The sequence below is a fragment of the Mus musculus genome, chromosome 17 (genome assembly GCF_000001635.26).
Source record: "Mus musculus strain C57BL/6J chromosome 17, GRCm38.p6 C57BL/6J".
Lineage (NCBI taxonomy): Eukaryota > Metazoa > Chordata > Mammalia > Rodentia > Muridae > Mus > Mus musculus.
The window spans coordinates 7,914,635-7,939,500 of record NC_000083.6 but is presented as its reverse complement, the minus strand read 5'-3'; the positions used below and the strand labels follow the sequence as shown (position 1 = coordinate 7,939,500).

General features: G+C 45.3%; 1 protein-coding gene and 1 long non-coding RNA gene across 5 annotated transcripts in view; one reads left to right on the top strand and one right to left on the bottom strand.

The window, feature by feature from the left end:
* Gm1604a (predicted gene 1604A) overlaps positions 1-24,866 on the top strand; it is a 252,943-nt gene that overhangs the window by 168,515 nt on the left and 59,562 nt on the right. The window lies entirely within an intron of this gene.
* On the bottom strand, positions 4,604-13,501 carry Tagap (T cell activation Rho GTPase activating protein). 2 transcript variants are annotated; one of them, NM_145968.2, is made up of 10 exons: positions 13,393-13,501; positions 12,565-12,645; positions 12,422-12,475; positions 12,068-12,134; positions 10,727-10,893; positions 10,056-10,217; positions 9,523-9,632; positions 7,934-8,129; positions 7,256-7,370; positions 4,604-6,618 (listed from the first exon to the last, which is right to left on the bottom strand). In NM_145968.2, exons 2-10 carry the CDS (start codon positions 12,589-12,591, stop codon positions 5,372-5,374), a joined length of 2,145 nt encoding a protein of 714 aa, NP_666080.1. In that variant the 5' UTR covers positions 12,592-12,645; positions 13,393-13,501; the 3' UTR covers positions 4,604-5,371. The 2 variants fall into 2 exon arrangements, with proteins under 2 accessions (NP_666080.1, XP_006523417.1); XM_006523354.4 differs by lacking the exon at positions 13,393-13,501 and having other exon boundaries at positions 4,660-6,618; positions 12,561-12,630.

Here is a 24,866-nt window from a genome sequence, read left to right as displayed (position 1 = left end):
AAAACACAGGATGTGTGGGCTGGAGGAATTAAAAGTACTTTTAGATTTGCAAAATTTTAATTTAAAGCCATGAGTTTCTTTGTCTTAATATCTGCTTTCTTGATTGGATTATTTTGTGGTTTTAAAAACATTTCAGATTTGTAAAACAGAACAGACTTACTACAGAAGGAGCATAGAATCAGAATCCAGCCCAGCACATTGCCCCTTCTCTTGGGAAACAGGCACAGGAGGGCCTGTACTGTTAGGGGATAGGCTGGCTCCTGATCGTTTCACTGATGCAGGTTGGTTTGATCTGAGTACTGAAGCGCAATGTTATGGGATTTTCATTGTGGTTGGAAATAATATGGTATGGCACTCGAATTGTGTTCTTCCTAAGACTTGGGTGCCGAAATCTTTAACAGACAGTAAACTTCCTCAGCCTCAGGCCTCAGCCCCCTGAGGTTTATACAGCTGAAATCTGTTCCTTTGGGACTTTTAAAGATTGGGATCATTTGTCTAGTCAACAAAAATTATAGCAGACTGTAGTAGCAAAAACACCCCTGTAAATTGTAAAATTGTGCATCTTACTCTAGAGAGATCCCCTCTCAAACGTCTGTGCTGCTATAACTAAATCCAACTGTTCTTGCCTAAGGATCATCACAGGCGATGGCTTGCGTGTAGAGATTCCTTCTATTACCTGGAATCTTAGACAGATCATTTCTAAAATGGTTTCAAGTGTGATTTATGGGGATTGATGTCAGACTACTCATACCCACAGGAGAGAGAAAACTTCTAAAATGTCGTGTCACTCCTGGAGATGAAAGAAATTTGTGAATGAATTTGATAATAAATATTTCTGGACATGGAAAACCACAGAAAATTACTGAGAGAAATCTTAAATGGCTAAAAGAGGGCTTCATTCATTTTTATTTGGTTTACTGTGTTTTACCAATACTGTTGATTTTTAGGTTTTAACTTATGTCCTGTGTCTTTAGATTTTTAAATCATGTTGTAAAGGCCTGTTTTATTCTGAGGTTATGGAAGAAGCTTATTCCTATTTATTCTAGAACTCTGAATTTTCTATTTCACATGCTACATTAAATCTTCTATGCACTGTGAGACACTGTTGCGGTGTTTTATTTCCTCAGACAGCCATTCCTCTTAGACTGTCTACAAAGTGTCTGTGCTTCCCACAGTTTGACTGTCAGCACTATGAGCTGAGCCTTGCCTCTGTTCCCTCCTGTGGGTTGGAGTCTCTCTAAGCCTCCATCCCCCTGTTTCCTTAAGCATGGCCCTTTCCTGTCATTTTCCCTGTCTTCAATTCTTCTTGATTTGAGATTGGAGATATATGAGATGTGGTCTTTACATGAGTTTATTGCATTGTAGTGAGTAACACAAACCCAGAAAGCAAACCCAAGCAATCCCTTATAGTAGCTAGAAAGCCCCAGCAGACCTCCTCTCAGTGCTTTCCATAGATCTGGGGTCACAGGCACACATAGCCACACCCACCTTTTAATGGGAGCGCTAGGTCTGATCTTGGGTTCTCATGCTTGTGCAATAAGTATCTCTACACGCTGAGCCATCTCTCTGGTCCCCATATCAAGCCTGTATTCTGTAGCAGAGAAAGTACAGTGTCTCAGCCTATACTCAAGATATTGCTGAGTGATTCACTGTCTTCTCTAGCGAGCTGTGTACACGCTGGCCTCCTCACTCTTGCTCCTTTTGCAGAAGAGGAGTTAAAACCACAGAATTCAATTAATGAAGAACCTTCAGCTACCTGAGATCCTATCCAATGTGGCTTCATGCGTGGTGGATAGGAGGAAAGCACGCACTGGCAGCTCTCCCAACAAGATTATAACCAGGCGTTTATCTAATTTTTTTTTACATTTTTAAAAGAATTATGTAATTATATATAAGTACACTGTAGCTGTCTTTAGACACACCAGAAGAGGGTATCATATCTCTTTATAGGTGGTTGTGAGCCACCACGGGGTTGCTGGGATTTGAACTCAGGATCTCTGGAAGAGCAGTCAGTGCTCTTAACCACTGAGCCATCTCTCCAGCCCCCTAGTTATTCTTTGAAGTGTGCATTAATATAAGCAGTATTAGACATTCCCATGCCCAGCGTTTCCAAGCACTGTGGCCATCAGCCATTGCTTGGTACATTAATGTTGCCAGACCTAGCTGCTGACCCCAACTACTGCAGGACTTGCCATCGTGCCATGCTCTTACTGGGCTTAAGCTTTAAGCAATTGTTCTTGCCTCTAGCAAACATTCCCAATTTTGGTAAATTTCCCTAAGCCAACATATCTAGGTCAGCTTCAATTTATTTAAGTCCTAGGGTCAGGGACAGTGTGTGCTTTTGAAAATAATTACAGTACATTGTGTGTCACCCTCCTGCCCATCCCCTCTTTATAGGAGGAAAAAAAAATTTTTTTTTCTTTTTTTTTGGTTTTTCAAGACAGGGTTTCTCTATATAGCTCTGGCTGTCCAGGAACTCACTCTGTAGACCAGGCTGGCCTCGAACTCAGAAATTCACCTGCCTCTGCCTCCCAAGTACTTGCTAACACCCGGTGTCCGACTTCCAGTCTCCAGAGCCATGGACAAGGCATTGCTGCTGTTCAGTGCTCCCTTCCAGCTACAGTGGTTGTGGCTGCCTCACAAACAGACATACATGGAAACAGAGTTAAGAAGTCCAAATTGGAAGCATCAGTGGGCCACATAGAAACAAGTGAGTCCCACACCATGCGATATTTGAAATGGTCACCACAACTTCTCTTTACTGATCAAAGAAAGACATCAGCGAGACTTTACCATGAGAAGCTGTGGATATCTGACATAAACTATACTGGGGCTTCCAGTCTCTCACTGTTGCTTTTTAAAATATAGGCAGCTAGCCAGGCATGATAGTGCATGTCTTTAACCCCAGCACCTGGGAAGCTGGGGATCTCTGAGCTCAAGGTCCGTCTGCCCTACACAGTGAGTTCAGAACTACACGGAGAAACCCTGTCTCAAACAAACAAACAAACAAACAAACATACAGGCGTTTGAGAAGGGTTTGAGGAAGGGTCGCATGGAGGTCAACTCATTAGTAAAGTGGGAATACATCTAAAACTTTCCAGTTTGTCATCTTGGTTAGCCTCTGCAGGTGATGCTCTGGTTTTCATTAGCAAATCACTAAGAGCCATTGTGGTGATGTGGCCTCTAATCCCAGTACTCAGCAGGCTGGGGCAAGAAGGGTTTACATCTGGGACTGCTTGGCAACAGAGAAATCCTGTCTCAAATAATTTCATATATATATACATGTATATATAGTATATGTCCATATATCCATATATATGCACAAACTCTGTCATCTATTATCTATCTATCTATCCATCATCTATTATCCATTCACTATCTATGTATCCATCCATCTGTCATCTGTTTGTCTGTCTGTATCACTAAGAACATGGTGGGAGATCATTTTTCCCCAATTCTGAAAGACTCAGTGTGATGCCTGGCTCATGGTAGGTACCAAAGTCATAACTCAGCTCTAAGAAAGGGTTGCTCTTACTCACTGACCGGTCAGAGGGCGGTGGCTTGCCCTTTAAGATTGATTTGTTGTTGATGCTTAATAGAGCATAAACAAGATTTCCTTTTACTTTATGTATTATGTTTTGCCAGTGTGTATGTATGTCCACCACAGGCATGCCTGGAGGGTGGAAGAGGCCCTCAGATTCCCTGGAACTGAAGTTACACATGGTTGTGAGCTGCCATGTGGGTGCTGGGAACTGAGCCCAGGTCCTTTGCAAAAGCAACAAGTGCTCTTAGCTGCCGCCCCCACTTATCTATCTGTCTGTCTGTCTATCTATCTATCTATCTATCTATCTATCTATCTATCTATCTATCTATCTATCTATCTATCTATCTATCTAGAGATGGGTTTCTCTGTGTAGCTCTGGCTGACCTGGAGTTCATGCTATGGACCAGGTTGGCCTCTAACTCAGGGATCTCCCTGCCTCTGCCTTGTAAATGCTGCGATTAAAGTCGTGTGCCACCACTGACCAGCTTATTAGCGTTATTAGTGTTACTTTTGACCATGATGCATGGGCGACCCAATTTACAACCTGGCTAAGCAAATGCTCAATAAATCACCTCTGGGCAGGAATCAGGAACTTTTTAACTTGGTAGTGAGACATCACCCAAATCATGAGTGTACACCATATCTTATAAAAATGTCCAAATCACGAGTGTACACTGTATCTTATAAAAATGGATATAATTAGGAAGATTGGAGCCCTATGCTTTAAAACATTTACATAAACATATTGGTCATTGAGTAGTAAGAGTCTAATATACAAACATCCCTCCTTATGCTTGCTAATGATAAAGGACATCACAGAACCGAAATGTGTATAGACACTGGAAAGTCTGTTTCACTCAGATGCAAGCTTTACATGTGCCAGGTTATCTTGTGTCCTATACTTTTCCCTGTCCCCTGAATGACTGCTTGCTGAAAAAAGTGGCTCAAATCCCCAGAGAACAGAGACTACATCTCCTGGACACTACCTTCCTGAGGTATGCGTTGGCCCACAATGAGTGTATAGTGAACAGACACTGGCTGAATGGAACAGTGTGTGGATAATGTTCTTGGCGGATTTTTATTTGAGGCAAAGGATATAACATCAGCAAGTAATAAACTGTCTAAAGGAGGAGGGCAGTTTATTGTGACTAATAAATAAACTCTACTGAAGTCTTATACAAGACTCCCCAATGCATACAACAGTGCTTACCACTACACAGCTGCACAAGACATGACTGAGCTGCAGAGGCTCAAAGTACTCTGCGTGAGTTACTACTAACAGAATGCATTTCCACCACGCCACCCACATTCCATTAGATGACTGAAAGACCTTCTCCCAGTGCGGCTGATGGGTCACACACCAAGTACAGTGTCTTCCAGTCTGTTCCCTTCTATGATGCTGACTCGTCTCAAGCCTGCTTAGGAGAAGATGCATCAGAGGCTCAGACATTTCCACCTACATGCAGCTGGCGGCTAATGTGAACACAGGCATGGCATTTGCTGTAACATTAAGAAAAGTAAAAACTCTTTCTACTTAATAGAAACAAGTGCCTGAGGACAAAAAAACAACATACAGAAGTGAATGCATGAAGGGATGTACGCAGACACCCTTTGCATCTAATACCTTGCATATAATAATACATTTTATACATTTACTACATATTGCACAAACCCGGTTACACACAGGCAAAATTTGGTGTCACCGTGTGAGCCATCCTCACAGAGGAGAGCCGCACACTGAGTTCTGAATGAGCTTATCTGTGACTCAACAGACAGTTCTCTGCAGTCGCATCTTCACACACAAGTTAGCCATGGTACAAGGCTTTCTTAAATGTAGGATTCTCTAGCACAGCAGAGTTGGTCAGCCTCAAAGACTAAGTGGCTGTGTTGTGGCCCAAGACAGTCCAGCTTAGCCTTCTGCATGGACTCGGACACTGTCCTCAACTGGTGTAGCTCAGATCTCCCCTGAGTTTCTATAGAGACATGGACAGTCTGACTGTGTGTCCAGTGCTCAGTCACAGAAGACAATCTGTGTCCACCAGGTGTCCCTTCACTGAGGTCACCTCCATGGTGAGAAGGCACAGGGGGCACTGCTGTGCTTGGCTTGAACATTCTTGACCTCATACTCCCAACTGTCTGGCCACCGTAGGCTGTGAGTCCTGATGTCTGGTAATAAATGGCCTCTTCGTAAGATGGTGGGCTTCCTGGTTTCCTCATATCCACTAACTGGAACGTGTTGTCGACTGAGAGGGCCCAGGTGCCAGACAAGCTGAAGCCCAGAGATGTTTGGCTTTGGATTTCTGACTCATTTTCCTGGACGATTCTGCCAGAAAGTTGGCTCTCTTTCCTCAAGTCCTTCTGGAGTTGGTCTCTAGAAAAGTCTTTGGATTTCTCAGACCCAATGCTGGAGGTTCGGGGCAGCACTTTCTTGTGAGACGCAAAGGAAAACGACATGGAGTGCTTTCTAATTTCTCTCTGGGGTTTGGTTTTGTCTGTCTTTGTTGTGAAACTCTGGTGTCTGGTGAAGAAGTTTCTCTTGGGGCAGGATGGAGAAGGCACAGGTGAGCTGCCCAAAGATTCGCCTGGGGAGGATCTGGAGAAAGCTTTGGTTATGTGTCCCTGTGGAGATGCTAAACCTTGGGTCCAATTCTTTATTTTCAAATCCACAGGTCTCTTGGGTTTGCTGTCCACTGCTGGGAAGACTTCCTCTGTAAAGGGATCTTCAGCTTCATCGCCTTCAGAACAGGAGGCGTCCTGGGACAGAGTGAAGCTGTCCTCACTCCTTGCTAGCTTTTGCTTGGATGTTGGGCCCACGAGGCACTCTCGTGAGGGTGACATGTTGGGTTCAGAGAACCGCCTGTCTTGTTGGACAATGGAGCTTTTCAGCCTGACTACCATGCTAACGCTGGACTCTGAGCTTGACTCACAGGTGTCCCGTTGGCCCCGGGTATCCAGACCAGCCATTGTGGGAGTGGGACCCTCCAGTTGCCTGTTGGGAGAGGCTGCGCCACTTGTGGGCTCCACATCTGGGTCATTGCTGTCATAGGCCGAGTCATTCTGCAGAGTTGACACGTCTGGGGAAAGTTAAGGAAGAGCTGAGCATTCTGTCCAGGCTCTCTTAGCGAATACCCTATTTATACCAACGATGCTTTGGTGGAAGTGTACTGGGGCCTGATCCAACAAGAAGCTGATTACACTGAAACTTTGCTTCTGTCTAAAATGGTCTTTAAGTGGTAAGAAAGTGGGAAAAATAAAATGGAGAAGGAAGGGAAAGATTCGAGGAAAAGAAACTGACAATGATAATATTCTCTATGGTCTATTGATCTGAATTTGTAACATTGGTTTTTCAGGTAGCTCTTATATAGGCTCAATGTCCATTTTGATGGACTCACATTCCTTTGCAGAGCTGGGATTTCCTTACTCCAACCCATAGCTGGAGTTTACTTAATAGAATCAAGAGCTATTCATGACTCAGAATGAAAAGGAAAAAATTCCAGATTGTGTCTGGTGTCTGGTGTGTGTGTGTGTGTGTGTGTGTGTAAGTATATCTAATAGCGAGACCTCTGTGGTTGGTGACTTCCTTACAGAATTCTGACTTGTGAAGGTGAATCCTGCTCTTAATACCAGGGATGCTTCACATTGCTGCATGGAGCACCTATGGCCGGCAGGAACTTCTCCCCAGAACCACACTCAAGTGAGAGTGTTCTGTACCTGAACTGTCAGTGTGTTCCAGGGAGTCGTCAGAAGTGATGCGGGAACGCGTCCGAATGTTCTCCCCAAATATCTCAAAGCAGTTGTCGATGAGGAATTCCACCAAGATCTTAACCTGTAAAACAAAGAAAATAAGCAGTTTGTCAGCTTAAGTACATTCATAAAAAAGGAAGCAAAGAATGAGGGCATATCGGGGTCAACTATTCAGGAAGTGGCAGAATTAAGACTAGCTACTTTCATGTGCCTGAAAAGCACATTGGAATAATAAATACACTTTATTATTATACTTTTTGAGGCTTTTCAGAATAAAAAAAAAAGCTTTGAAGTAACTGTGATTTCATTTAAGGAAGTGCTTGTCCAGAATTTTAGCTGAACAGGCAGAATGTGATACACAGAAGAAAAAGAACAAAGTGTTTTTTCCAGCTCTGTGTGTGTGTGGGGGAGGGGTAGTGCTGTGTCTGTTACTCTGTCTCCCAGGACAACAGAGTATGCATACATTTGGTGCCTCTGCAAATGCAGGTTTCTATGAGCGTGGAACCACAACACACGCCGCAGTTCATACCTCCACTGCGGCCCCTGAGTCATTTGAGACACTCAAACCACAAGCATTTCAGTGCTTGGCTTTTGCAGAGAGTGGGCTTGTGACCAGTGAGTTTCTCCTACTGAGGCAGGACATACCTTATTGTTCAGGTCCTTCTGGGCCTGGAAGGACAGGCTCTGGTCGTTCTTCAGAGTGAGCATGTTAGGCCCGATGCAGATGGCGAGGTTGCTGGAGTCCATCTTGTTGACCTCAGCGTTCTTGCTGATGAGGTGGAGCACGTAGAGCAAGTGCCTGAGCAGGAGAAGGTTGGGCCGGGGGAGGCCACCAGCAACCCTGAAATAAAGTTGAGGGATGATGATTTTCATGTAGTCTCGAAAGGCTCCACCCACCCAGACCTCCTTAAAAGCAAGGAAGGTGCATTGTCACAAGAAACATTGTGAAACTCTCATTCAGGGACTCCCTGTGGTTGTAGTGGGGCCCCAACAGCGCCTGTCTTTATCACACACAGGGATGCTGGGTGTGAATCAGAGCCCGTTTAACTGGCAGTCTGCCTTCCATTTTGAAAACAATTTTGTTATATCATTAAATAACTGCATCAGAATCCTTTCCGAGACCCTACGAGACCAGCTTCCTCACACCTTTTCAAGGCTAATTTCCAGATGAAGGTCACCACCCATTTTCACATTATTCTGAGAAATCTTTAGAGAGAACTAATCTATAGAAGCTTGTTTATAACTAGACAATGCTCTAGTGATAACAAATTATTCTTGAGTTAGATTCTTTACATTTTGATATTTCAAGAAAAAAAATGAAGTGATTCCAACACATGGGTCCTTTTCATTTCTTGGTGTTATTTTCAGAAAAGACTTTGTGTGCAAGCGTGATAATCATAGTGTTGGGGGGGGGGCAGAAACTATCCCCTTTCTGGAAAATATTTCATGGCAAATACTCCGCCGGCCATGGGGACACCTCTTGCGTATCAATGAGCTTAGGGTGCTGGTATGTTAACAGAAAGCCTCTGGGAGTCTCAGAAATGCAGAGGTCACACTTCGTTTTTCATTGCTAGCTATTAGAATTTGATCTTCTCTCTCAAAAAAAATTTTTATTAACCATAAGAATGCAGTTTGCTGTGGAAATGTATGAATAAAACAATTTCTCCCAAGTTGCTCTGTGGTGCCATAAGGGTTTTATGAAAGAACAGTTGTTGGCAGGCGATGACATTAAGGTTAACTCCGATCTTGTTGGCTAGCCTTTGGTAAGGCATTCAGAGTTGCTCTCCTGCCTTTTAAAACTACTCCTGTGCTTAGGTTCCCTCCGTCTTGGGATCTATGAGTCCTGAAGCTTACTTTCTGCTCTTTAAGAAGAGCTTCCTCTCGTTTGGGTAGAACTGCTTCCTTTAAATACTCAGGGCCTTTCCTGGCTTCCATGCTGGATGGGATCAGATGGGCACTTCCACTCAGATTCCCCGGACCTCACAGTTTCCGTGAGACAGAAATCTTTTGTTTGTTTGTTTGTTTGTTTTTCGAGACAGGGTTTCTCTGTGTAGACCTGGCTGTCCTGGAACTCTCTTTGTAGACCAGGCTGGCCTCGAACTCAGAAATCTGCCTGCCTCTGCCTCCCGAGTGCTGGGATTAAAGGCATGCACCACCATGCCCGGCTGTACTTGCACAGTTTTATGAAAGATCGAAGATGGGGCCCTAGCCTCCTGCAGTGCCAGAGGACTTACTGCTTCAGGGCCTCGATTCTGTCCTCCTCGGTGGGCTTCTCCAGGGCGCCCATCCAGTCCTCAAAGAGATCACAGGAGAGTAGCTTCAGGGGTATCCCTCGGAGGAAGTCCTGGAGGGAGAGAAAAGTGCGCCCAAGTCACATCGCTGGATTTTCTTCCTTTAAGGAGCCTCTTCCAAACACGCACAGTACTTAAGAAGCCCCCCTTTCTCCCCCCTCCCCCCGTAACCAGCATAGTAAGATGCGCTGTTTCTAGGTAGGTGAAATCTGGGGAGATGGGATTTATGAATGAATTTGGCCAAGGGGCAATCAAATAATGTTTTGAGAGAATTTCATGCCACCCTGTCTATCGGAACCTGGGATCATTGAAACAGAGGTGCTTGTATGAATAATTGAAAGTTGAACAGAGAAAAAAACCCTAAACTCCCACCAGCTGGCTTTGCCTGCAGGGAGCAGTGTGTCAGGTCCGGGTCTCCTGGTGAGTTTGTCAGTGCGCCCTCAATAGGCCATCTAGTGTAAATGCCTCAGGCTCACCTTGAAGACCACAGCTAGGAGGTGCACAGGGAGCTGCTTCAGATTCACGGAGACCCCACAGTTAAGCCCCTCCTTCAGCTCCTTGCGGGCTTTCTCGCTGGCAGCTTTCCTGAATATCCCTTCCGTTGAAGGACCTTTAAGGCAGAGGATGGTGAGGATGTCCTGCGGGAGCACACACGACATAGAAAACAGTCACTTGGAGACACCCGCCACTGCTGTTAAAGCGCGGAACCCTACCTGTAGGCTCCTGTTACAGGAGGAGAGACTTCGAAGCTAGCCAAAGCCAGCACTACCAATGATGCCTTTTTACTCATTTTTCTCAGAGGAGGTAAATTGTGAAGGGATTAACTTTGCACATTTGAAAATTATTTGGAGCCCCCTCTTTCCTCTCACATGCTTCCGTAGAAACACTAGTTTACCCCCACTGCTCCCTCTCTGGTGAATTTTTAGAAGTTACAATCCACAAGACAGAGGACTGAGGGAGGGCCCATCATTTAGAGTATATTGATGGATACAGCCGGCAGATGGCTCCTCTCCTGCATTGGACAGTGGGGTGGGGGTGGGGTGGGGGCTTTCTTGGAAGGCCAATGCCCATCATGCTCAGAATTCTCACAGACTTTTCAGGTCCCACTGGAAAGGGGAAGTAGATTTATGGGTCCACACACACCTACCTGGATGGGTCTGGGAAGTGTGTCGTTCTCCCCACAGATGATCGACAAGGGTTGGTCAAACAGCGACACTTTCAGCTCTGGTTCCAATGACCCAGAGAAGTCGGATGAAGGAGAGAGCTTTCTCATGAGAGATGGCCAGGACAGCACTTTCTTTCTCTTCTTAATTTCTGTAGCCAAGGAAACAAGGAGATAAAGAGAAAAATCTATGTTAACAAGCCAAGATCCAAATGAGACCATGGATGTTGGCTACATCATCTCCCCTATAGCTTGCCGCGTTGAAAAACAAAAGTAAAAACCAAAAAACAAAAAACAAGAGCCCTCAAAACCAACCTTCTGTTTTCAACCTACTGTTGAAAATTCGAGAAGGCCAAGGGCATGAACCGTGGTCTAGAAAGATCAACCCCAAACCACTACACTGTTGTCAGGGTAGCGAGTCCCTAAACATCAACACCAGTGTTCCTCAAAGGCCCCACCTTTCCTGTTTTTATGCGCACAGCTTTTAACTACAGAAAAGTAGCGAAATTTCAATGGTGCTGGTCAAAACCACCCATTTTAACGTATTCGTAACGACTACAAAGAATGTATTTCTGATTGATGGATAGTATTTTAATTTATTTCTTTGAATGTGAAAATTACAGAGAGGAAGTGTTTTGCTTCCTTTCGAAGATCTTTTAGAAGATTCTGGGTAGGGCTGGCTGTTCACCTCCAGTCCCGTAGATACTACCGCTAGAGGGCGCTATGTCACCCAGGGAATCCTGCTATCACCCAGACCCAGCCTTATTTCAGAAGCTTGGTTCTCCAAGCAGGTTGCCACGAAGGCTTGGCACTTTACCAAGTACCCGACCATTTACCTATTTTGTACCAGCAAGAGGAAGAGAGATAAGAATGAGAGGCCCATCCTGATACTTTGGGAGGGGTGGTCAGATCTGATGCATATCGTAATGAAATGTGTTATGAAAGATGGTAAGAAAGGATGCCTGATTCTTTGATGTTGTAGATCAGCAACAATTGCCTCACGGGCGCTTAGGTTTGGTCTCCACTGGAGAAGGAAGCAAGCGGTGGGCAGGGCAATGTGTTTCTCCAATGTGTGCACGCTTCCATCCTCAAAGCTTACAAGTTCTAAGACTTGGCAGCCCGCTTGGAAACCCCGTGTGTCCCTGGGCACTGGCCACGGACAGAATCTCCCCTCCTACAGCTCTGGCTGTCTTAGTCAAGGGTTAATGTTCTGCGCTCTCTCAGAACACTTAGAAAACCAAATCTCAGTAAAGTAAAAGCCCTGTGGTTTGGCAAACAGAGCACTAGTTAGGCGCACAGGAGAGATCAGTATGTTTTCAAACTCACCAGTTAGCTGGCAAATGCTGTCTTCACTCTCACATGATGTCAGCAGGGGAGGCACTTTGATATCACCCTGAAAACATGCATTTCAGTTAAAATAGTGACACCCAAAGACATCCCATCTTTCTCCATAAAATGCACATACGGCCTTTTATTCATCTTGAAAATTAAGTCAAATGCATTGATTCTGTATTTTATCTTCTCAGATCAACATTATTTTGGAAGATCTCAATAGACGTGTTTAGTTTATAATCTGATATTCATCTCACACCAATAATTAAATAACCCAAATGAGTAACAAAAGAATGTCTTTTATCTAATTACAGTGCAAATAAAAAGTTTAAAACATTACTTTCTTACCTCTGACTGACATTCAATTAATGTCTCCATGTTGTTAGCATTAAGTGTTTTTGACTAAAAGAGAGGAAAAAGAACATCAGCGAAGGTCCTTCAGCCCCTGTCTGTGGACAAGATGAATGAGTAGGTGCAAAGGACTTACGTACACCATCGAGACTGCTTATCAGCTTCATTGGAATGGAGACTGACAGTCCAAGAGGGGGGTCCACTACCTCGAGGCTTTGATCCTGTGTACAACAAATCATAAATGAAAAGAGTTAGAAAATAGAATAACTAGTCCAGTCAAATTCAAATTTCAAAGTCAGTTTGAAAAAACAAAAAACAAAACAAAACAAAACAAAAAAGGACCCAGAGCTTAAAGCTACTGGATAGAAAAGTGTTCACCTAAAACTGGGCTCCCACTAAGAAGCATCGTTGAGAATCTCATCCAAGTTTTCATTGTGTCTTATTCTATCCAAATGAAATAAAAATTCCTACGACTCCATGAAGCAAGATAACATCAGTCTTTCTTCCTAAATGTCACCTATGATTAAGAACAGCCTCTGAGAAACTTAATCCTAAATTCTTTAAGCCACACGCCTTTACTACTCCCAAACTTTGTTACGAGTTACTAAGTTCCCATCAGGAGAGCCTGAGTACACATTACAACAACCAAGACTTGCTTTTCTGAGTGCTCGCACATACTATATTAAAAGCTCTGCACTCTCATGAAACCCAAGTAAGACAGAAATTTACCTCCAGGACAATATATACAGTGTACAGAAACAAAAGATAACATTTACAGAATCCCTAAGCCCCCAAGCTGGCAGCTGACACACAGCCCCTAGCATTCTCCATTCAGAGTCCTTCTAAGGCTGACACATGTTTCTCAATAGAGCTGTTTTTAGTGGCACTGGCCCCTGACACTTCAGGGACCCAAGACCCTCGACCCACAAGGCAGTTTATGTTTTGTCCTGTTAATCTACAGTACTTACCAGCAACGGTCTTCAGCCAGAGCTCTTTTTACCTCTGGCGAACTGTGGAAAACGGGAGACACAACATGACACTCTGACCCTAGGAGTCCACCCACAGAGACAAGGCACTGGGCCCTCAGCCTCGTGTGCTGAGTGTTATATGTGGCGGGGGCGGGCAGGTGGAAACTCAGAATATTACTGGGGCCGGAAGGAACATCATGGGTTGTTACACAGCCAAAGCCAGCCAGAGACTGCTCTGCTCTCACTTCCTCATTCCTTTTAGGGCAGCGCCGGTTCTTTCCAAGCCTAACCCCCCTAATTCCCACCCCCCCCATTTCAAAGTAAAAATGTCTACAAACTACTAGGAGTGGAAACCATGACATATTGAACATAGGCAGTGGCTCTGGTTGATGTCAAAGGTGGTGTGTGCAGGATGAGAAATTTTATTATTCTGTGTGTAAACATCACTTTCCTTTCTAGTTGTTCCTGCTGGCCCCTCCCTGCTCTGGGTGTCCTGTTTGGGTGCTGTTCCCGGTCACCCACCATCCTCTCCATCCAGGACTAGATATCAATTGGCACATCTAGGTGCAGGGTGTTGCTATAAAACCAGGACGGAGATGGAGGGATGACTTCCCCTCTTTGAAAATTACCCTCGAAAGCTACACCAGTTTCTTTGGAACTAGGGGAATTGCCCATTGAGAAATTCATTTATTTCTCATGTAGAGAACCACTGCCCTAAGTTTATTGTGAAGTACGGAGTCAGTCAGATGGGTACAGATGTGTTCATTTTAGGATCAACAACTTTGTAAAGGGAACAAAAAGCGTCACATGTTTGTCAACATGGTAGCATCTTTGGAAAATCTAGAAGAACACAACGGTTTGAAATGCAGATGCTGCAAATTATATTGCATGTAAAACTGCCCTCCAATCTGGCATCTTCTGTTGTGTCACCTCCTCTTCTTCCTTCGAGATCAAATCAGGTCGTGTGTGTGTGTGTGTGTGTGTGTGTGTGTGTACATGTGCGTGTGCGTGTGCGTGTGTGTGTGTGTGTATTGGCATCCCACCTCAGAGCTATGGCTTTGAACATTCCACGGATAATTTGATGTTTGGCTCTGTAGTATTCCACAGAATTGTCTAAGACGTTATGTTTTTGGAGCTGGAGATTAAAACCTGCCCCTCAGAACACACTCTGCCTCTGAGCTGCACCCCAATCCAGGATTGGTGTTGGGCTTCTCTAATGTCAAGGACACTGCTACTTTGGAGAAAGCCTTCTCTCCTCACCAGACAGAAGGCTCTCTCGATGATGTGAAAATGGAGCCCACTTTACAAGGTTTTTCATCTTAATTCTGAGCCGTCTTCTGAGTTATAGAACTCTTAGCCTGAGCATCTGCAGCATCCCCCAAAAAAACAGCTCAAACTTTTCTTGAGATGGAAGGTTCCCGTGCCTCGGTGTAAACACTGGCCTTGGGGACACCAGCCCTCATTCTTGGCGTTACCATGAACTCTGAATACCGAGGTTAAAATGTGAGCCCGCTAAGTCATACCTAACACCTTTATATATGCCACATACTTGTATTTCAAGAGCCTCACTGCACATAGTTATCAGCACTCTTAGCTGAAGTGGGCCTTCCTGTGTCACAGGCCAGACAACTAGAGCTCCTCTGGCCATAGCTGCTCAAGTCACTCAGCTGGGCCTTCTAATCCCGAGCGCCAAAGCAGTCTATGCTTTCCCTCAGGGTAACTTCAAGTGGTTCATTTGTCTATACCCGCTTTGTCAGGTCAGGGGCCCGCATGAGGGACACTTAGCTAGCAGAGACGCAGATTTAGGGCACAGTCCTGAAACTTCAGAATTATTATCACTTTTGTTAGTAATAAATAAAACGCATTTCGTACCGTCAATGATGTGGTGACCCACAGAAACAGCTACAGCAACAGATTTGTGTGTGTATATATGTGCTGTGTGTGTGTGTGTGACATGTATGTGTATGGTATGCAATGCCAGGGTTCTGTGCAGGCATGCTTATGGAGGCCACAGTTAAATGTCTTCCTGTGTTTTATCTTACTTTTGAGACAGGGTCTCTTTACTGGACTTAGAGTGTCTACCAATTTGTCTAGATTAATTATCCAGTGACGCCCCTGTCCATTCCCTGCCCATGGCTAGGGTTATAGGCGCCTACTGCCTTGCTGGCTTTCCCGTGGGTATCAGGGATCCCAACGCAGCTCCTCACGCTTGTGAGGCCATGGAGCCATTCTTCAGACCCTACATTGACATTGAGAGTTTGTGTCTATAACTCTCCACAGACCATCCATGTCCAGCTTTTAGTAACTGACAGAGTTGTTGAGTTACTAGTTTCCCCTGCCCCCCCATCCAGCAGTAACCATGGCAACAGAAAAGTGTAACCTGGGACCTCACATTTGTAAAGCAGAAGAATGTTGGCTTTTATAGAACCCCACTGTTGATAACAGAACCCATCGGAAAGACGTTCAGCAGTATCAGCAGCCCTGGGGAGTCCAACAGTCCACACCTAATTAACAGACAAGTTTGTGGGACTGTTAGATGATGTTAGAGATGGCAGATGGTCCAGCTGTGGCACTGGAGAGTTCTTCCATTGGTGTAGTTCTTTCCAAACGCTATGCAGTAGGGTAGGGCTGGAAATAGAGCTGTCTGAGGAAGACAGGCCTGCCCCTGATTCTGAGAAGCTCACAAGAGCACTGATGGCAGTTTTCATAGCAGTAGGAACATTTGTAAAGACAGTGTGACACTCGGAAATATTCTTGTCTTTATTTTTTTAAGATTAAAAATAAGACTTATTTCTATTTTGTGCGTATGGGCGTTTTGCCTGCATGTATGTATGTATGCTATGTATGTGTGTGTGTGGTGCCTGCAAAGAGGGTGTCAGAGTCCCTGGAACTGGAGGAATTGGACTGTAAGGCTCCCTGTAGATGCTGGGCACCAAATCCGGGTCCTCACTAGAGCAGCCAGGGCCCTTAACCGATAAGCTCTCTCTCCAGCCCCTGTCACAGTTTTTCAAAGCTGAAATGATATATTCGTTTGTTTGTGTATGTTTTACATTTTCTTTCTCTAGCCCATTTCTTTGAAGAACAAGCTTGTATCCGCCTGCATGACGTTTTGTCTTCAGTTGATGGGAAGGAACCCAGATGGCTTTTGCAGGGTCAGGTTGAAGAAACCTCCCCGAGAACCACACTTGTAACCACGCTTCCAATTCTAGGACTCTCTGCTGTAGGGGTTGTGCCTCACACGCTGTGGTGTGTGTGTGTGTGTGTGTGTGAGTTGTGGGCAAGTGCCTTTGTTCCTTCTCCAACTTCCAGTCTCAGTTACCACTTCTGTCCGGCCTGCGGTGCACAAGAGCTTGTGAATCATTAACCATGAATGGTTTGCCCTCCCTGCCTGGGAAGCAACCACCCAGGGCAGTGGTTCTCAACCTGTGGGTCATGACCCCTTGGGTGGTGGTGGCAAATGACCCTTCCACAGGATCACACCAGATTTCCTGCATAACAGATACTTACATTCCAATTCAAAACAGCAGCAAAGTTACAGTTATGAAGGAGCAACAAAAATATGGTTGGGGGTCACCACGACATGTGAGACTACAGTGAAGGATCGCAGCATTGGAAAGATTGAGAAACACTGGCCAAGGGGCAGATCCTTGTATCTCTTCACCTCTTTCTCATTCCCATCAACAGCTCTCTGCACAAATTCCTGCTTTCCCAGAGTTCATGGTTTCCTTCAAGAATTCAGCACCACCTGTCTTAGGGTTTTACTGCTGTGAACAGATACTATGACCAAGGCAAGTCTTATAAAGGACAACATTTAATTGGGGCTGGATTACAGGTTCAGAGGTTCAGTCCATTATCATCAAGGTGGGAGCAGGGCAGCATCCAGGCAGGCATGGCGCAGGAGGAGCTGAGATTCTACATCTTCATCTGAAGGTGGCTAGCAGAGTACTGGTTTCCAGGCAGCTAGGATAAGGGTCTTAAAGCCCACACCCACAGTGACACACCTAGTCCAAAAGGCCACAGCTACTCAAACAGGGTCATCCTCCAAGTAGTGCCAGTCCCTGGGTCAAGCATATACAAACCATCACACCACTCCAGTGCCTGGCCACCTACAGATTGACATATTGGTCAATCTTCTTGAAAGTTCAAGTTATGGATGATTGTAAAGGGGAAGGCAGCCTCTCCTATAAGTTCTCCTGATTCCTGATGTGAGCATTCAGCCTACTGCCATCCTCTCAAACCATCCTCCAGTTCTCTGCATCTGATAAACTGAGAGGAGGTTCATCCCAACATCTGCCTGCGGGAAACCCCACCTTGGCCCTGACCCTAGCTGAAGTTCCGTTTCCTCTACCAAGAGACTCTGCCAGGATCTTCCCCCCTTGAACAGAGTCTCTAGAGAGCAGGAAACAGTGGACACTTTATCCTTAGACATTTCCAGAATAGGCTTTTATGGGAGTCACACAGCATGCCACTGTTTTTCTACAAAGACCTTCGAAGAAATGAGGACATAGCAATTACATTGAATTTCTCAAGATTAAAAACTGCGGGGATGGACAGATGGCTCAGTTGGTAAAGCCATGGAAAGTCCAGATTCTCCACTGTCCCGGGGATGTCCTTGTTAGATGACACATAAGAGGTCCTAGGAATCACGACTTAGTATTAAGGTCTGAGGTTGGGAAGCAACCACAGTCTGGTTAGCCTTATGGGCCCTGGAGCTTGTGAGAAATAACTTGGATTCAGTATGCGACATAATATCCTGGCCTCCCAAGGATTTTTTTGTTTTTGTTTTTGTTTTGTTTTTTAATATGGCGACTTCTTACCTGCAAGTCCCCTAAGAACTGAGGACTGTTGTAGAAATATTTAATCTCAACCAGAAGAGGAAGAAAAAGCCGTGGGGTAAAAAAAAATCTTAAAAGCATGGGCCATGAAAGCTGGCCAATTGGAATCAAGAGCAGCCCAGATGGAGCATAGTAAATGATAACTCTGGAAAGCTAGGTGATAGCTAAGGAAAGTAGATTCCAATAGCACAGAGGGTAGATATCTGCCCAGCTTTAGTGCTGACAAAAGCTTATTATAAATTAAAGGTCACGCATGTCTTTTATTTGGGAATTGAATAATCAAAGGCAAGGTAGAAGCCCCTAGGTGAGATTAAATATTTTTACAACATAGGACAGTTAATAGGAAGGCAGTTAACAACAGGGGGAAGGTTTTCAACAGCCCCTGAGGCTCAGAGTAAGAGCCTACACAGGAGCACCAATCTGGGTCACAGCTCTCTTCTCTTCTCTTCTCTTCTCTTCTCTTCTCTTCTCTTCTCTTCTCTTCTCTTCTCTTCTCTTCTCTTCTCTTCTCTCTGGTAGGAAAAAAGTTGTCCTCTATCCAAATTTTAACTCTTTATTGAACAAGGATTACTTAATCTTCTCTGACGTTCTCCTCCGTCTGCAGATTCTTCCTTTGTGCTCATGAACGACCATGGGTCTGCAGTTACCAGTGCACATGGCTCAGATTTCCACCTCAGATATTCCCATAATTCATTTGTCTCTGTGTCAGGATGTAAAATGGCCTCGATATAAAATAATATCTGAAGAACTCCATGTATTCAGAAAGCTGGCTTGAAATCCAAGAGAGGTTAGGACAAAGTGATCTTTTAAAATTGCCTTTCTCGGTTATTGGGATCCAAATGAAGAATTAAGAAATAAAGCATCCTGCAAACGGGGCGATTAGAATCTGAGCGGTGGATGTTTCAGACGTCCCCAGTGCCACTGGCAGGGTCTCAAGTCACAGCATCCATCACTCGAAGAATCCAAGAGGCTCCCCCTCTTCTCCCCCACTTTTAAAATTTCTGAGCCCATTTTGACCTGAAAAAAAAATGAGCAAACAAACCATAATGGTAGAAAGGTTACCAGGGCACCCTGATGCCAGTCCTCCCTGTGCAAAGGAGTAACGTTTGGAAGAAAAATGAAACAAAAACACCAGCAAAATGGACAAGTCTTTTTTTGTTGTTGTTGTTAGTAACTTACGTGGCATGGTATGCTTTAAAGTCTAAAGGAGAAATGTAGAAACAGTGGAAACAAGTTTGACTAGTCTTTTGAAGATGTTTACTGTAGTCTAGTTTAAGGCTTTGTTTGTTTTGTTTTCTCTTCTTAGCATTGAATTCTTTTGTCTTCTGTGTGTGTGTGTGTGTGTGTGTGTGTGTGTGTGTGTGTGTAGGGGGGGTTACCAGAGGTTTTATTTTACTATTTAAAGGCTTGTTTGTTTGTTAGTTAGTTAGTTAGATTTTTGTGGGGGAAAGGGTCTTGCTACATAGTCCTGGCTGTCCTGGAGCTTACTGTGTGATCCAGGCTGATCTCAAACTCACAGAGATCCAACTGCCTCTGCCTCCCGAGTGCTGGGACTAACGGGTGTACCACTGTGCCCAGCCCCCGACTTAAAGTTTTTTAAAATGTTTTATTTTGAACATACGGCTCTTCTCTCAAGTTCTCAGTCTTACTTGGGAAGCTCTTAGCAATGGGCTCTGATGGTAGATGCAGGGGGTTGGGGGTATAGGCAGCCACTAAGCAGTACTGTGCAGGGAGTTGGGACTGGTGAGTGTCTCCCACAAGAGGCCAGCCTGGTAATAATAAACCTGACATGACAGGCCCCAGAGGGGAGCTGATGGATGAGCCCAGGGTGAGGGCACATGGGGACTGTCTGTGGGAGTCACCTGGGTCCTCCTGGAATGGCAGAGAACAGGTCCCAGCTGTGATTTTCGGGGTCCACTACTCCTGGGCTCTTGCCACATAAACAAGAAGCCTAGTCTGACTCCTCCTGCCCTTGGTCCATAAAATTACACAGGAAACTTTTGAAATCATTAGACACAGCTGTGTAAACGCACATCTCTCTTTTATTCTCAGATGTTGACTGGAAAACCATGAGCACATATCTTCTGTGTTTTAAAGTTGTGTGTGTGTGTGTATGTGTGTGTGTGTGTGTGTGTGTGTGTGCATGCACACACACACACACACACTGGCTGGAGGCACATGTAGGCCAGAGGTCAACATTGACTATCTTCAATCTTCAATTGCTCCCCACTTTATTGTTTTGAGACATGTGCTCTCCCCTGCCTCTCCTCCCTCTCTCTTTCTTCTTCCTCTTCCTCTTCCTCTCCCTTTCCCTTTCCCTCTTCCTCTCACCTCTCTCGCCCCCCCTGCCCCCCGCAATATACTACAATGGCCTCCCAGTAAGGCCCACCCCCTGGGGCCTTCTATCTCTACACCCCCAGTTGGATTATAGCTGCATGCTACTTTGCATAGCTTTTCATGTGGATGCTACAGATCCAAACTCAAAGTTCTCACACGTGTGGAGTGAACAAGCACTTGATAGATGGAACCATCATCTCTCCAGGTCCACAACCCCACATATGACATTTCACTAAGCTTTGACATGTATGTGGGCTCTGGCAAGTCTCAGAGGGCAGCCATTTTTCAAATATTGTTTAGTGCTGTTCAGAGTGGAGTGTGTATGGCAACCTCCTGAGCCGTACATGCAGGGCCTCATCCTAGAGCTCTTATTTTGGCAGGCTTGGGGTGTGCACGTCACAGAGAGTCACCTGCAGCTACCTATTGGAGCCACTGACACTCTGGTGTGCTTTGTTAGTGTTTGGGAGTTAATTAGTTCCCTTGCTGGGTTACTCCCCCACCCCATTCAGAGTTGCTAGTTTCACACTTTCCAAATTTCCCTGCTTTCCAAATTAGACTGCAGGCCCTCAGGATGGAGGAACTCATTCTGACCCAGGGACCCGAGTCCCTGTTATGTCTTCCCAGATAAATACACGGGGGTTGTTCCAAAGGCGCCCTTCAAGCTTCTTGGTTAAGAACAATCACCAGGACATTTGCTAGGTGACTCTGCTTGCACTCTTAGAGCCCAAGATGGGCTAAATGTCTACCTAAACAGATGTCATTAATTTTATCTCTTTTCCAACCTCAAATAAATATGGCATTCTGCTATCGCCGAGTCACTCCCACTTTCCCTGGGCTAGGAAAACCAAATGAACTGCAATTGTGTCAGTGTGTTCTGAGCCTGAGTGTCCCAGGTGGCTACCCTTCCCTCACCACTTAGCACTCCATAAATGGCACTCTATGATCCCTGGACACTGAAAGACAAGATTCCTTCATCCACGAGGACACCGTGTGTGTCACATTAGGTTTTTACTACAGATATTGCATGCACGTGATTAGACAGCATGGTAGATAGGGCATTAGTTGGCTCTCTCTTGCCAAGGGTTTAGACGCCATTTCTTCTTAAGCTTCCTCGCTGGGTTTGAGAAGCACTGGGAAAACAATCAAACTAACACCAGTCTTTCAGGAACGAAGTCAGAATTTATAACAATGGGTCGGGACATCAGTATTTCTTGTGGTGTCAGGGTGGCAGATCTTGCCTATGCTAGACAAGATCTGCCACCAGGCTACACCGCGGCCTGAACTCTACACACAACTCCAGTAGGCAGGCAGGCCTGAGAGCTGTGACTTGGAAACAGTTTTCTGGGTAAATTGACCCAATAGTTTTGTGCATGGATTCTTTCCCACGGCAGCCGTGGACGGTGGGCAGCCTACTGAAGGGCAGGTCATAATTCTTACTGGAAAAGATAAAGGTTTCAGTTTCTCTCACCACCTAGCAGGCACTACTTCCCCAGCTCCCTCCCCTAACCCCTTGTCTTTTGCTCATAAAACGAGAACCCAGAGCTGCCGATTCTGCTGCAATCCTGTGGTTGGTTGGATGTGGCCATCACCCTTTGCAGCTGCTCCTATCAAGGGACAGGGGTCTACTTCCCCTGTCCTTGAAGCCACTTGGTCTCATGACTTGGAGAAAGTAAGCCACATGAATGTTGGGCAGGCCTGCAGCCCAGTGGCCCTCGAAGCTTTTATTTTTGTTATCTTTGAGGAAGCCCTGAGATAAGACGGGAGGACACCAGTCTCCCCTTCTGAAGTGTGAGAGCTCAGGTAGCCTCGCAAGGAGCCTGTACCAGCTCTTAGATGCATGTCAGGCCATCCTGGAGTTACACTGGAAAGACTCACAGTTTGAGCAAGTTCAAGCAAAACAGAGCCCATGCTGGGATGCTCAGGAGTGAGGACAAAGCAGATCCGGTGCTGCCTCCACACACTGAGTCTCCAGGTGGTTGTTGTCCAGTGGCAGGAGCCCGAAACCAAGAATGACTGTAAATCATTGTCACATTTGTCCATGAGCCACCAAACCAGCATTGAAAAACACTGCAAACAAGTTGAAAAACATGTTTCTCCCCCACTACAGCCGCTCAGCTTTATTTTGAACTGTCATAGTAAGTCACCGATAGATACAGTGTTTCTCATAGGGTGCACTGTGTACATGTTGGGTTTTAAAAAAATTATTAATCATGCTGAAAACACATGTAGCAGTCAGAGGGCAGCTTGCAGGAGTTGATTCTCCTCTGCCATGTGGGTTCCAAGGATCCAGCAGAAGTTGCCAGGCTTGGTAACGAGTACCCTTCCCTACCGAGCCATCATTCCAGCCTCCCTCCCGTATGCATTTTTTTTTTTGGTAGCGTTTTCCAGATGATGAATTTTAGGTGTGCTGGTTCGAGACTGTAGCTCGGCACTTTCAAAACTGAGGCAGCTGAATCGTAAATTTGAGGCCAGCCTGAGCTACATAGTGAAATTCTGCTTCCTTACACTGCCTTCCATCCCCTAAAGATAATAAACTTTAAAGTAGATGGCAGAGATGTTAAATCAAGTGCAACCAGCCACGGGTGTGAAGGGAGCTGATGGGAACGAGTGACACAGAAGGGTTTTTTTCAGGATACAAAATCTCGAGGACGGAGTCACAGGGTTCTGAGTCGAACTTTACAGACTCCATACAAGAATGACTTTCTGTGATGGTTTTGAGGGCTGATCTGGGATTCTGGGGAATTTAGTTTTCATATTACTTGTAGTGGGTCAGTAACTTCGTGGGTCTCCACAGTGCGTGAGGTGTTGGCTATTCCAGTTTTCCAAGTCATTGGCTGCTGTGGACTGGCATGTCTCCATGCTAGCAAGGTGATGACATCCATTCAGCTTCTGGAATGTTTTCATGTTCTTCACTGTAGGGAGAATGGCCTGCATCTCCACGGGCTCTGAGTGGAGTGAAAAGGCCCACGCCAGGTTGATTGCCACACCCCTGAGAGTGGCAGAGGGAAGGGTGAGAAGCCTCACAGTGTGGACAAGGAAGGGGCTGAGCGCTGAACCCGGCACTCAACAGTTCTAGCATAGCCTGGGGAGAAGGCTTTGCCTCGTACCACTTATTCCAATATTGATCCCCGCCCCCCCCCCCTCGAGAGTTTTCTAGGACCATCATGACAAACAGTTGCAATGGAAACAATGCTTAAAACAACAGAAATTTGCCCCTGTAGTTCTGATAAGACTGTTGGCAAATTTGATTTTTTTATGGGACCTCTGTCCTTGGCTTGGAGATGGATGCTCTCCTTCTGTGACCTCTCTGTGCACACATGCCCAGCCTGTCTCTTTCTCCAAATGCCTATATGGACATCAGTTTACCTCCCTACAAGTTCTGCCTCCCAGTGCCACTTTCAGAGGAGCTGACAGATTAGACTTCTTGAGGAGAGTGCCGTTCGGTTCCTAAATACACACGTATATAAATGTGGGCAGCTACCTGAGTGCCTTTAGTTGCCAAAAAATGAACCCATCCTCTGCATTCTGAGCTACCCTGTTTTGATAGATAAAGATAAAAAGAAGAGGCAATATATGGCTTTAAAACAATAGCTTTTGAGCCTAGTCCCTAACTGGGTTAGCTTGTTGGGAGCCTGGAGGGCACAACAGGGGGCATAGACTGAAGGTGTATATGTAAAGTAGTGGGCCAGTCTGGTACCATCAGGAAGAGCATCTTGCTATTCTGAGCAAATAGCTGGAATTGAACCCCCACTTTCTTGAGTATGACCCCCAGGCCTGTGTTCAGAAATAACTGTCAAAAGGGAAATTACTTTTTTTTTTCCTTTTGGCGGTTCTTTTCTTCTCATTTTAAAATTTCTCCTTGATGTGATAGGCCAACAGAACTTCTCCTTCCTTAAATGCAAGCTACTCGGTTCCTGTTTTCTCTCATTGGAAGCATTTCAAATAAAAAGCCAAGAGACTGGGCAGACCAAAATGAAATAGCACACTTCCTGACTGAAGGGGAATTCTGCAGGTGACTTGGAGGTTTAAGAGCAGAGGTTGAGAACAGTTGTCCAAGTCCAGCAAGACTATGCTAGTTTACACACTCAACCAAGTGTGGCAGGATCTGCTTCAGACCAGAGCCAGAGACTCCTGTTTCCAAGTGGTTCTCACACTTAGTGTGCTCAGCTTCCTGGCTGGAAGAAGCATCAGACAGTAGGCAGAGGGGGACTTCCCACAACTTCCCCCAGGCAGGCTGGGGCCACTGAAGCAGAAGATGTCTTTCTGGGGAAAAGAGGTGGGATTTTAAGAGAAGAAGAAAAA

Coding starts and splice junctions, on each gene's coding strand:
- Tagap (NM_145968.2), bottom strand. CDS start 12,591: ATGAAGCTGATAAGCAGTCTCGATGGT. Junction 12,476..12,564: donor TGATAAGCAGTCTCGATGGT/GTACGTAAGTCC, acceptor CCTCTCTTTTAG/TCAAAAACACTTAATGCTAA. Junction 7,371..7,933: donor AGAAGGACCTGAACAATAAG/GTATGTCCTGCC, acceptor TTTGTTTTACAG/GTTAAGATCTTGGTGGAATT.